This window comes from Dipteris shenzhenensis, chromosome 6, assembly GCF_047967505.1.
Source record: "Dipteris shenzhenensis isolate YYH24624 ecotype China chromosome 6, Dip_SZ_1.0, whole genome shotgun sequence".
Taxonomy (NCBI): domain Eukaryota; kingdom Viridiplantae; phylum Streptophyta; class Polypodiopsida; order Gleicheniales; family Dipteridaceae; genus Dipteris; species Dipteris shenzhenensis.
In genome coordinates this window covers 6,080,179-6,093,364 of record NC_141601.1, presented here as the reverse complement: position 1 = coordinate 6,093,364, position 13,186 = coordinate 6,080,179, and the positions used below count along the sequence as shown (strand labels likewise).

The 13,186-nt window shown below is 45.4% G+C and overlaps 1 protein-coding gene across 2 annotated transcripts in view; it reads left to right on the top strand.

The window, feature by feature from the left end:
- Positions 1 to 1,365: 1,365 nt before the first annotated feature.
- Positions 1,366 to 13,186, top strand: part of LOC147900695 (ubiquitin carboxyl-terminal hydrolase 18-like) — a 39,013-nt gene continuing 27,192 nt past the window's right edge. The window contains exons 1-2 of one of the 2 annotated variants that reach the window (XM_087375488.1): positions 1,366 to 1,392; positions 2,461 to 3,123. In XM_087375488.1, the coding sequence (XP_087231614.1) occupies positions 2,720 to 3,123 (404 nt within the window). In that variant the 5' untranslated portion in view covers positions 1,366 to 1,392; positions 2,461 to 2,719. Of the gene's footprint in view, positions 1,393 to 2,273; positions 3,124 to 13,186 lie in introns of those variants that run through there. The other variant, XM_087375487.1, reaches the window with a different exon arrangement.

Here is a 13,186-nt window from a genome sequence, read left to right as displayed (position 1 = left end):
TTTTATGTACCCCCCCGTGAAATCTCCCCTTTACACTCTCTTTTAAAGCACCCCACACACCAAGCTCACTAATCCTCCCATATCTCTTCTAATCGTGAGTAGCAAGCATTGTTGTGTTTTTGTTTTAAACTCACACATCCATTTGAGCCTATCAAGGGGCACCCGCCATGGCTCCACCCTACAAGTAGGGTTCACGCTGTTGCCCAGGTAGGCAGGCAACCCTACCATTGGGTTACTGTGACCTCCGCATATTGTTGTGATTTGAACGTGCTAATAGATGATGTGTGTTTAAATATATGGCCAGTAAGGCTTTTGAGTGTGCTTAAATATTTGATCATGAAAGACTCTTAAAAAGCTCTTTGACAAGAGCATGAAATCATGCTTTTACAAAGCCATTTAAGCCCTCTATATCGTGATCCTTCCGAGGTTCCTCTTTGTAATTAATATTTTCTTTTGGGGCCTATGTTTGGGGTGCTTATTGAGCATAGACAAACGTTTAAAATATTGATGTTTATTGTCTATCATACAATACTACATATATTTTATTAATATCATGAAGTCAATGGCTTGGTAAGACCCATTTAATTGCATTGTATAGGTATCATCTCTAAGGCATACGAAACTTGTATAGACTTAGAGCTACAAGAGCACCTTCCTATTCTAACCTTCAAGAAGGCTATCTTAGAGGGGCTCTTAGTCCTTAGTCATGCCATTTAAGATTTGTGTGGTAAGGACATCTTACCTACTATTTGCACAGGACCATTAAAGTTTTTGGAGGCCGAAGGATGAGTGGCAAACAAAGCGGCCTTTGGACAAACCATGCGAAACATGATCTTAACTTCGAGATTATAAAACTGGGGGTGTTATCCAAAAGCCTAGGTTCTATAGCTAAGCTTTAGATTAGACTTTAAGGGAACTTCAAGATATGATAATAGAGTGGACTCTTATGGACCTCATGTGCATTCTTGTGTCCCTCCTTCTAATGTCTAGAGAGATTTGTGTGCATGTGTGCATGTGTGTGTGTATGAGAGAGAGAGAGAGAGAGAGAGAGAGAGAGAGAGAGATGACATTTGTGAGTGTGTGTGTGTAAGAGAGAGAGGCATGCAAAGGGCCCTAGCCCTAACACACCACACACACAAACACACCTATATTGGGTGGGCGAATATCCATGCATTCATTCAAGCCACTTGGGCAGGGGCGTATGGAGCGGACACCTTAATTTTTGGACAAACCATGTACACCTCCGTCCACATCCGTGCGAGATCCCAAAATCAGGCTATCTTTGTTTTGTTGCTGGACGCCTTTCCAGCTTCAATTTCTCCAATAAAACTGTAGCCTTTGCTGCTGTGAAAGTTATAAGGTTGGAGATGGAGATCTTGGAGCCTGTCCTTGGTAATCCAACAACACATCCCAGGGAAGCTTTGCTCAAAGTCTGTGTTCAATTGCTTTCTATGCCGGTCTTTTCAACCTCTCAACTTTTGTATCAGCATCAGCATCACCATTTTGAAGAGTTATATGTATTATCGCCTTCTTTTTGATGCTGCTTGCTGCTTCTCCACTGGACCTGCTCTTTTTCTCTGCACCTCCAGTTTTTTCTCAATCCCCATCTCTCTGTCTCTGTCTCTATGCCTTTCCTTCTGCACAAGCAGGAAAACTCATACGCTTTTGCTGCTGCCCAGCATCATCATCATCATCATCATTAGCAGCATCATCATCATCATCATCATCATCATTACCGTCAACCGCCCCTCCTGCCAATTTGTTGCCAAACAAGGCGAAACCCAGCCTTCCGCTTCAACCTCTGCTTGCTTACTCTGTTCGCCTTCCTTGTGCTCATCACCCAGGCGCTCATCACACCCACACTCTCATTTGGGTCCTTCCCCAAGCTCTTTCTCAGCCGCCCTGCCCTCCCTTCTACTCCTTTGCACGCTCCCATTTCCCTCCTTCTGCCCTTCTCTCTATCCGCTGTTACTGTTTTTGGGCTCAAATTCAATCTTCACTGGGGCTGCTTGGATCCGTCCCGGCTTCTTTCAATCGGGAGCCTTGAACCTGTTCCATCCATCCATCATTGCTTTTGGGCTTGGCCACAATTGGTGTGGGTTTACGTTAACCAGGCGTGGAATTGTGGAGACCTTTGGACGGTTTGCGCGCTCTTGAATTTGCAAAGCTTTCCTTTTCCTCATCTGTCTACTTCTTGGGGTCCTCTCCTAAAATCCAATATGGAAATTTGCGTCTCCTTCAAGGTGTTCATGCCCTCTTGATCGATGGCTGACCTTCAAAGCCATTTTTTTGACGCTTTCCCATGAGATTGCCATAAATGCCCTTACTTTTCTCCATAGTCCTTTCCCATTGGGCATCGCATTGGCGGTTTCTGTCTAACTGTTGTCTGCATTAAAAGAATCCCATCGTCATATCACTGTGTAATGCTCCTGTATTAATCACATCTCTGTAGCCTGATAGATGTTGAAGATCTGCATTTCAAACACCCGCTGGTCACTTAAGTTGGCCATATTCTCTTCGGACAGGAGTTGCTTGACCTGGATCCATAAGGTGTCTTAGAATCTTTCTACTACGTGCGGCTGTTGGATCGGTTTTGTATGCCTGGCGGAAGCTGGCCCCCCTGTAATTTATTTGCTTGTGGTTCTACAAGAAGGCAACGTCCGGTTTCTCAATTGACTACATTGATGCCTGCACGGCGGGAAGGCACGATATTACTTAGATGCATGAGGCGGGGGAAGTTGAGATCCCAGCCGTGCTATTGGCCGTTGCGATAGTTGTGCTCGTTAGTCTTGTCATCATTCATCGTGCTAAGGCATTAGCAGCCAGGAAAAATGAAATCTTGAGATTGCAGAGATTCGCAGCGGAAGAGGCTGCTAGGGTTGAGGAACAGGCTGCAGAAGAATTCTCGTCTATGCTTGCAACAGAGAGTTCCTTTGCAAAAAGCAGTTTGTCTTCGGACAGCAATACTCCAGGAGTCCTCCAGGATATTTCTGCTTCCAGCAGTCCTGTTGTGAGCCGGACATCTTCTTCAAGCAGGGGCTCCGCAACAAGTCTAGGTCTTTGCGCCATCTGCTCGACACCAACTAAAAAGCAATGCTCGAGATGCAAAGCTGTTAAGTACTGGTGAGTTACTTCTTCTTTACTGCTTAAAACAATGCTTGAACTGCAGAAGTATTACGTAGTGATAAGTTTACATCTCTCTGCTGTGTGCCTTACCTTAGGTTAGTACCACGATCACTTAAGAATGCAGTTTACGGTCTGTCTGTATGTCAAAACCTCATAACACAGTGTAGGTACATGTGCACGTGCACGTGCACACACATCCTTGGTGATGAGTTTCTGTTCAGGTCCAGGTATACTTGATGCAGGCTAGCCCTCAGAAAGTAAGGATATTCAAAAATGTGCACATCCTTTCCAGCTCATGGCGATTCGTGCTACCATTCTATCACTTTCTCTATGCTGTGGCAATTGTTTGTGGAACAGCTATTATGGTCAATGTGTACGGCTTTTTGTAAAGAAAACTCAGATTAGGTACAGAGGCAATGCAAAACAAAGGTGCCAGAAGGGAGTCTAAAGGGAAGGTAGCCTGATCTGGCATGACGTGTCAGATAAGCTGAGTAGGATTCAGGCAACAGTGAAGATGGACAGTGAGGGGGAGGAAAGAGGGGGGAGGCGGAGGAAAGAATTAGGGGTAGGTAGAGAGAGAGAAGTGACGGGTAGAGGGAGAGAGGGGGGGGGGAGTCTATAGCTGGGTGATAGAGGACAGAGATGGGAGGGACAAATGAGGGGAGAGAGAGAGAGGGGGGGGGGGGGGGGGCAGAAAGTATGTGTAGCGGAGGAGATGGACAGGGGGGGGGGGAGAGAGAGAGAGAGAGAGAGAGAGAGAGAGAGAAGGGGGGGGGGGCAGAAAGTATGTGTAGCGGAGGAGATGGACATGGAGAGAGAGACGTCCTCGAGAGGCTTCACTGGCTGCTGAAGGCCAGAAAAGCTATGAGACCAAGGAAAGAAAACTGAATACAACACTAGATTCATGGGGGAATTGGGGGTGTTCCTGGAAACTAGGACAACATCAAGATGAATAGGATGGAGCTTAGAGTGTTAAAGGAGCTCCTGTCATGTAGTGTCATGTCTTGTGTCAGTCATGAGTTATCGGATCTCTGCATGGGCTCGACTAGGGTCTCATTGGGATTGTTGCTGGGTGCGGAATAGGATCTCATCTGGATTCTTCGTGTCTATGGAACATGTCCAAGATCTGTCGCTGGTATCTTCGGCTCCTCTCCGTGGGATGTAGTTGTGGGTAATGCGAGACAGCCTGCCATCAAGCTATGATTGTGCCCTGGATGGGTTGTGTGCTTGCAGGGCTGGCATCTAGCCTCCTGCATGACTTGGCATGCGTGAAAGTCAAGGTCTCGCGCTTGGCATCTCCCTGTCACGTCCTCCCTGTAAAGAATTTGTTGTAATCTCATGCTGTTTGCCATGAGTCGACCTGGGTTGGTTGAGAAGAGTGTGGCGTGTGTGAGAGAGAGAGAGAGAGAGAGAGAGAGAGAGAGAGAGAGAGAGAGAGAGAGAGATGGCGGCAGCTAGTGAAATCCATTCTACAGGCCTCTAAAAAAATGTTTCTCTGAGGGTTAAAAAACTGTCCATGGTGGAGCCATCCTTTCTTTGTGTTCTCATTGCTACTCGTCTGCAGCCCATTTGTCCAATCATTTTTTTCTCAGATCAGGCACTCTCTCCCAAACTTCTATATCACATAAGGAGCTCCTGTAAGAAGCGTGAATTGAGGGGCATGGTACGTGGACTATTTAGTTGCAAGGTTCATTTATATTTTTGCAACAAGGCACCATTGGCTTGACATAAATACGCAAGGAGTCTTAAAAGTTGGTAGGCACATCATTTGTGATGGGACACATCTGTTGATGAATGAGAGCTACAGGATTGGTGACGTCTTTTCTTCCGCTGACGCACAGGCTGAAAAGAGGAGTTGGCAGATGAGGATGTTGAAATCCTCTTGCTATGATATTTACCTCACTGCCGCGATCTGGATCAGCCACGCACCTCGATGCTTGCATCACCTTGACATTGACTCATTTTCTTCTCGGAGTTGGTCATTTTGGATCTGCAACTGGCAAAGCTCTTCGGAGGCAGTGGTCGGAGGGGGAGGTGCTGAGGGCTTAGGTGGGACTTAAGAGTGACTGACTCCTCGATTAGGACTGACTGCCGTGCTTAGGGGACAACCCAAGTGACAATTGTAGATTGATGAATACGACTGACTTATATTGACCTGACGGGTATGGACTGATGGAAGAACCCCTCTTTACTGGAATCCTATTATGGAGATGACGTGACAACCATTATGAAACCACAACTTTCTTTTTGGCAGCCTGCAGGTAGAGGTAGAGGTAGTTCATGAAATTAATGTAGGTTGGGGTCAAGCGGGTAGCACAGCACCAAAACATGACATCAGTGTAGTTTATCAGACCCAGATGGCAAAGGGACATAATGACTCAAATTTTAAGTATTGAGCCTAAGGCTCCAGTAAAGCATATCCGCTGCAAAATCTAATAGTACTCAGCAAGCATGTACTGAGCATTTAGGGAGTATTCATTGAAGTAAGCAAACATCTGAGCTGGTGGACAAGGACTTTGTCTTCTTCAGATTTTAAGCCAAACTCGCTTTTTCCACTTGCCATGTGGTGTCTTGGTTCTTTTGAATCTCTTTGAACTGGAAGGACTATCCATGTAGTGGTTACCCAATGTCTACAGTCAGCAAGGTAAGAAATTTGTCCCTTGGCTCTGATACCTACTGAGACCGCCTTGAACTAGCAATGTAGAGTGGGGGTCAATTTATTGCTAGTCCTTCACAGCAATTTAATCGAAATTCACAAGAAAACTAAAAAAGGAAACAATGGATTGGTTGAGGGGCCAAGATGGGGCCCCCTGCCCGTAGGCTATTTATATTTCAACGCAATCTACCTTCAAGACCTAGGGACCAAGAAGACCAAACAAAGACTGACCAAGTGCAAGACTTTGATTGGGCTCAACATAGTGAGCCATGGCCACAAGCGAGGTTCAAATGGATATATATAACAGTGGCATTCTAGTCTTACAAAGGTATATATATATAACAGTGGCATTTTTTACAGTTTTGCTTTACAGTGAACTGGATTATCAGCCTTACCCAATTGCGTAGGTCTGGCAAGACCAAAATGGCACTCCTTTTCAACACCCTTGCCCATTGCCCAACAAGGGCCTAGAGTTTTGAGAATAGGGCAGCTTTGAAATAAATTGGGTAGTCCATTCACTCGAGGGCTGCTTTGAGGGGAGTCTTGTTGCAGGAGAGAACTGATCTGTAGTGGAGTATGCAGGTCTGGTTGTACCCCAGTGAAGTATTTGTTGTAAAGCTCTGTCAGGCCAGAATTGTATGGCAGAGGTTTATGATCAGAGTAGATCTCTGCCACAAGGAACTGGTGGGCTGAGCAGAACGGGTTGATTTAGCAGTGTGCAGGGCAGAAAGGAGCTGGAATTAGCTCGCTATATGGAGTGGCTGGCCTGTGGTGGAAGAAGGGGATCACCAATAGGTCTGATCTAGACTGAGTCCGGACTGTACGGACAGTCTGTACGGTATCTTTGATTACAGGTTGTACGGGTACGTACAAACCGTACGGAGGCGTTGATGGCAGGCTGTAGGGTCACCTAAGAGTTGTATGGGGTCATTAATGATGGCAGTACGTGTACGTACGGAGCAGTACGGACGATCAACGTGGGCTGTATGGATCTGAAAGGCAGCTTTTGCACGAGAATTACGGGGGTTCGGGCTGCTTAATGGCCACTGATTTCTAAGTGCTGGCCTTGTGGTTGTATGGGCTGTACGAAAGCCACTCTTTTGCCCTTTGAATATGGGTTGTGGCTGAGTGCCTGAATGGAAGCACATTTCAGCTTGACAAGGCATGCTCTTGGGTCCAAGTGGGTGTGCAATTAGCTCATGAATGAGCTTCGTTGAGCTGTTGGTTGTGTTTTCACTGTACTTATTATTTCTAGTAATTGCCACTGAGTATTGGCTGGTTTTTGAAGAGACTTGCTTGGCAGGGTGATCACAATGTATGCTTGCAGATATTGTTTGTGCTTCTGAGCACTGGGGGTAGCTTGGTTATGCTGCCCCTGGTAGCTCGGTTATGCTGCTTTCCCCCATTATTTGGGTATCCCAGTGGACCAGTGCACACTTGTGAGTCGTCTAGGGAGCGTGTGGCCTTGCTTGGGCTGTAAATAATGGCTCTCATCTTAAATGCAGGTGTTTGCATTGAGTATGGATGCCTATGGTCACATGGGTGTGATAGTAGAGTAATGTGTTGTGATACTGATGACTACTGGGTGAGGGAAGAGCATTGAATGCGAGTGAGTTGGTACTCACTGTGTAATCTCCTTGTGGCACTCTTCAATTAACAAAGAAATACTGAAAAGGGCACCAAGGGTTTGGGGCCAGTCTGTGTCTTTGTATTTGAGCAGGGCGTTCTAGCTCCCCCTATCGGTTTGTGGAGTGTTTTGCTGAGTATTCTGTTGTGAAGCCTTTCGTTTTGGTTAGTGTTCTACCACCCTCTTGTTAGCCTTGAGGCTGGTTTCATGGTTCCATTGCTGGGACATCACCATCTTTTTTAAGGAGAGGTGAGCCTGTGATTATCTCTGGTGAAGTGTTGTTTGCTGTAATTCGATTACAGCGAGAAGAAGATAAGCAAATATGTCTTTGACAAATAATGATTGGGATATGGAGGGGCAATCCTCCTAGGATGAGCAAGAAGAGCAATCTATGCATGAGGGAGCCTCCCAGATGACCAAAATGTTGAGGCACAGCAAGTTGTAAATGCTTTTGGTGTGAGTGCCTCTCAGTCAAAATGGTCAAAAGAGGCTGAGGATGTAGAGGATGCCGATGCTATCTTTAAGACACAGTTAGTGAGTGTTGTGGGAGCACTCACGAAGCTCACGCATGACCCAAGGTTTCTTGAGTTTATGCACACTCCTTTGAGGTCCAAGGAGGGAAAGAAGCATTCTCATTCAGGGGAGCCTAGTGGGGTTCAAAAACAGCCATTTGGAGTGAATCCATTGGATGGAGGGCCTCCAGTAATGCCAAATGTACAGGGAGTTTCAGGGCAGCAGCCCTTTCAAGGTCCTGGTATGATTATGCATGGCCAAGGGGCTGCAGCAGTGAAGTTTGAGACCTTTTTATGGGGCTAAGGACAGGCTGAAGGCTCTAACTTTGATGCAGTAGTTTGATGCAGCCTTCTCAGCAGGGAACTTCACTGAGTCATCTAAAATGCGAAAGGCAGCCACCTTCTTGAAGGGGAATTCTCTACAGTGGTGGACAAATTTGCTGCTCCAAAATAGAGCACCCATGAGTTGGGTTCAGTTTTAGCAGGTGTTTTCAGCTACTTGACCTTTGAGGTAGATGTTATGACAGCGTGGCACAAGTTGGATGCAGCTCACCGTCATAACTTTGAGGAATATAACAAAAAGTTTTGGGAAGCTCTCTTGCCGGTCAGCTCTTATGGGCATGCGCCCTTGTTAGAACAGATTGAAAAATACTATTGTGGGCTTCCAAAGGAAATCAGGGACTAATGTACTAAAGCAAGGGTTACCAACATGTCCTACCTCATGGAGAATGCTACCACAGCTGATGCATTATTGTTGGGAAAAACTAGCGGGTATAAAAACAATAAGTCTTAGAGTTTCAAGAAAGCAGGGAAGCAAGGGAATGCTTCCAAGCCTCCTTTTAACAAAGGAAAGAAGCGTGATAGGCCAGGTTCTAATTCGCTGTCACGTGAGGAAAGGAAGCCTTGATGGAGGTTAACAAATGCTTTCACTGTAAAGAAGAGGGCCATATGGCACGGGATTGCCCAAAACGCAAGCTGAAAGGGAAAGTGGATGATACGGAAGAGGAAAAAGGCAAGAAGCCTAAACCATCTGCAAGGTTAATGCTTGATGTTATCAGTGAGCAGCCTAATGATGATGCTATAGAGCTTTGTAGGGCATGGGGCAAAGTCAACAATCAGATGGCATTGATTTTCTTTGACCCAAGTGCTCGTGCAAATTTTCTCTCTTTTGAATTGACAGGCAAACTTGGAATCCGTTCAGAGGAGATATGGGGCCTATGAGTGAAGCAGGATTGGCTTGTCTTGGCTTTAGCACTCTAGTTACCCCTATCATTGGAAAGCTCCGATTGCATATATAGAGCTTTGTGGACAGCGAGGAATTTTATATATTGCCTCTTAAGGGCTGTGATGTTTTGTCGGGAATGCCTTGGTGTCACAGGGTACATGCTTTGGTGGACACATATAATCGGGAGATCTCCCTGGAACATAGAGGGAAGAAGCATGTTTCGGATGTCAAACTAAAGGGAGAGTCAATCCCTGTTGTATCTGCTTCAGCTATATGCTGAGTAACGAAACATCATATTTCTGCGTACTTAGTTTTTGCAAAGGATACTAAGTCTGATGATCCACAATTTGTAATCTCTAAGCTTGATAAAGAGCGGACATGTTTTCTAAATCAGTTTAGAGAGTGTTTTTCTAACTTGTTGCAGGGTGAACTTTAACCTGAGAGGCGTGAGGATCATGCAATTGATATAGTGCCAGGTGGGAGTCCACCAAACAGGGCACCTTATAGGGTGAGTGCAGCTCAGCAAGAAGAAATCATGAGCCAGGTGAAGGACCTTTTGGATAAGGGGCTGATTCAGACCAGTTCTTCCCCTTATTGTTCACGGGTTCTGTTGGGTGCAAAAGAGTGATGGTTCTTGGAGAATGTGCATTGATTATCGTGCACTCAACAGGATAACCATAAAAAATAGATTTCCAATTTCAAGGATTGATGATATCTTGGATAGATTGGAAGGGTCAAGCCATTTTTAGTCGCATAGATCTCAAGTCGGTATCATTAGATACGCATTCGTCTAGAGGATGTTTCCAAGATAGCTTTCATGACCAGCTTTGGGTTGTATGAGTTCTTAGTTATGCCATTTGGACTTACGCATGCTTCTGCCACTTTTAATCGGATGATGGGTAGAATCTTCCATGAGCATAGGGGTTTTGTGGGAACATTCTTCGATGACATGATGGTGTACTCAAAAGATGAGGCAGAGCACAGGAAGCATTTGCCAATTGTGTTTACAGAACTCAGCAAGCATAGGCTGATTGTAAATGCAAAGAAAAGTAAATTCTTTATGCCTGAGATTCACTTTCTGGGGCACATTATCTCAAAGGATGGAGTGCGCATGGATCCCGCAAAGATTGAAGCAATTTGCAGCTGGCTGCAGCTTAAGAATTTGCATGAAGTACGAAGCTTTTTGGGCTTATGCTTGTACTACATGCGATTTATACATCACTTTGTTGAAATTGCTTCACCACTCTATGCTATGTAGAAGAAGGGAGCATCCTTCGTGTGGGTTGAAAAGCAAATTGCAGCATTCGAGTTGATAAAAGAAAAGCTTACCCTAGACACAGTATTGATCTTACCAGATCTTCGGAAAGCTTTTCACGTCCAAGTTGATGCATGTGGAAACAATGGCCTTGGAGCAGTCATTATGCAGGAAGGACGGGTAGTGGCCTATGAGTGTAAAATTTTGCAAGATTATGAAAGAAATCTGTGCATTTATGAGAAGGAATTGCTGGCTGTAATTCATGCCCTTGCTACATGGAAGCACTATTTCCTCAGTTAGACGAAGCTATCTGAGAAGCATATGCGATGGGCCAATTTCTTATCCTCCACTTCCAGATAGTGCATGTGGAAGGTAAAAATAATGTAGTGGCTCATGCGTTGTCAAGGAAGCCTCATGGTTCCGCAGCAACCATTGCTTACCACAATGAGTTGGATGCAATGAAGGACCAATATGCTTAGGATGAGGATTTCTCAAGGATTTATAACCAGCTGTCTAATAATCTGCAGCATGACCATTATACTGTGAGAGATGGCTTCATTATGATGCATGGAGGCATTTGTGTCACAAAGCAGCTAAGGTCAAAGGTTATAAGAGAGTCATGCTCCACCGTATGCAAGACATAGAGGCATTGATGCTACGGTTAAAGAAGTGGAACACTTTTTCTATTGGCCAGCTTCGAGACGGAATGTGGATGCCTTTGTCAGAACATGCATCATGTGCGAGAAGGTCAAGTTTGATAGGCAGAAAACACCTGGATTGTTGCAGCCATTGCCAATCGCAGATAGACCGTGGGAGAGCATTGCCATGGATTTTATATTTGATCTTCCTAGGATGCCTACGGGGAATGATGGTCTCTGGACTATTATATTCCGGTTCAGTAAGTAGGCACACTTCATTCCAGTAAGGAAGAAAATTACAGCTGATCATATGGCAAAGTTGTTCATGTAGAACATTTTCAAATACCATGGGATGCCTCAGTCTATCATAAGTGACAGAGAGGGCTCTTTGAAAATATGGGCACTACATTGAGATTTTCATTTTTTTCATCCTCAGTTAGATGGGCAGTCGGAAGAGGCTAATTTGACTTCTTTAGATTTGCTGAGCATAAGACACAATGGGAGCAGTTTCTGTTGGAGATAAGTGCACACTAAGTGTACTATTTCTACATTTGTCTAAGTCTAAGTCTAAGTCTAGTCTTTATGTCTTGAGTGTGTGCCATGTGGCACTTCTACAATTATCCCATAAGCACTCTTGCTTTATGTCTTGTACTTTGGCCCATATATTCAATGGGTCACATCATTGTAATCCATCAGTCTAGCTTGTGTCTTGTCTACACTCTTCTCAAGGTATTTCTAGTCTTTCAGTCTTGTTATTTCATTTCCAGTTTCTAGTTCTAGTTCTAGTTCTTGCTTCCATATTTCAACATGGTATCAGAGCATGTAGATCCCCTCTCCTCTCCTCTCACTCTGCTGCAGCCATAGCTTCATCTTCTTCTTTCACCTTATCTCTCTCTCCGCCTGCTGCTCCTGTTGGCCACTATATCTGAACCGCCCCCCCCTCCACACATCTGCCTCTTCATCTCAGCCTCAGGCCGCTGTCCATGCTGCACCTGTCTGCCCCACCAATGATGCGAGCACCTCTCCATTTTCTGCGCTGGAGCTGCTCCTGTTTACTCTAGATCTGCGCTCCAGATCTGTGCTCCAGATCTGCGCAGCTCAGCCACAGATCTGAGCGCCAGATCTGTTGTCACGCCAGATCTACGCAACATCTCCTGTCACTGACAGATCTGCACCCGCTCCTGCTGTTGTACCTGCTATCCGTACAGCGCCGCCTGTACTTTCGTACGTACTCCGTATGCCGCCGTCCGTACGCCGTACTTTGCTCGCCGTCCGTACGCCACTGTCCGCCGTCCGTACAGCTGTCCGTACAGTCCGTACAGCTGTCCGTACAGTCCGTACGACTGTACGGAATCCGTACTTGCACAGGCTGAAGACTTCTTCGACTTCATCTGCACGAAGATCTGCATCCCTTTTTCATCTCTATCTCTGCCCAGGATTGAGGTACTAAGCTTTGCATCTTTCAGTTTGCTGAATAGTCTCCTTTTTTTGCTGGTTCCTCCTACTTCGATGGGCTGTCATATGCTATGGCCCTGACAAAGTGGTGAGAGAACCGGCTTCTGGGATCTCTTCCTCTCATTTATTTTCTGCAATATTGTAAGGGAATAGACACTACCCTTGCATCCTAGCAAGAGGTAAGACCTTCCCACATGGCATCTTCCTCTCATTCTCTCATATCTATCGACAAATTCAATGGGTCCAACTTTCATACTTGGCAGATCAAAATCAAGTGCCATCTTATGAAAGAAGGCCTTTGGGACATTGTTCACCGTGATGCTCCCGAAGGTCCATCTGAGCAAGTTGTTGCTGCCAAGAACGACAAAGCCTATGCTATCATATTGCTCGGCCTTGGAGATGATTACATTCATCACATCTCCGACATACAGTCTGCTCCTCAAGCATGGATCACTTTGGACACTCTTTTTGGAGCCCGATCTAAAAACTCTAAGATTGCACTTATGATCTCATTCTTTGATCTACATATGCAGGAAGGAGCTACTATAGCCTCTCATGTCAATTATCTTTGCAGTCTTATGGTTCAGCTTGCGTTAGTCAAGTCTCCCATCTCCGAAGATATTGCTATTGCTGTGCTTCTCAAAAGCTTACCTGACTCCTATGCTACTCTTGTTACTACCTTCAAGTATCAT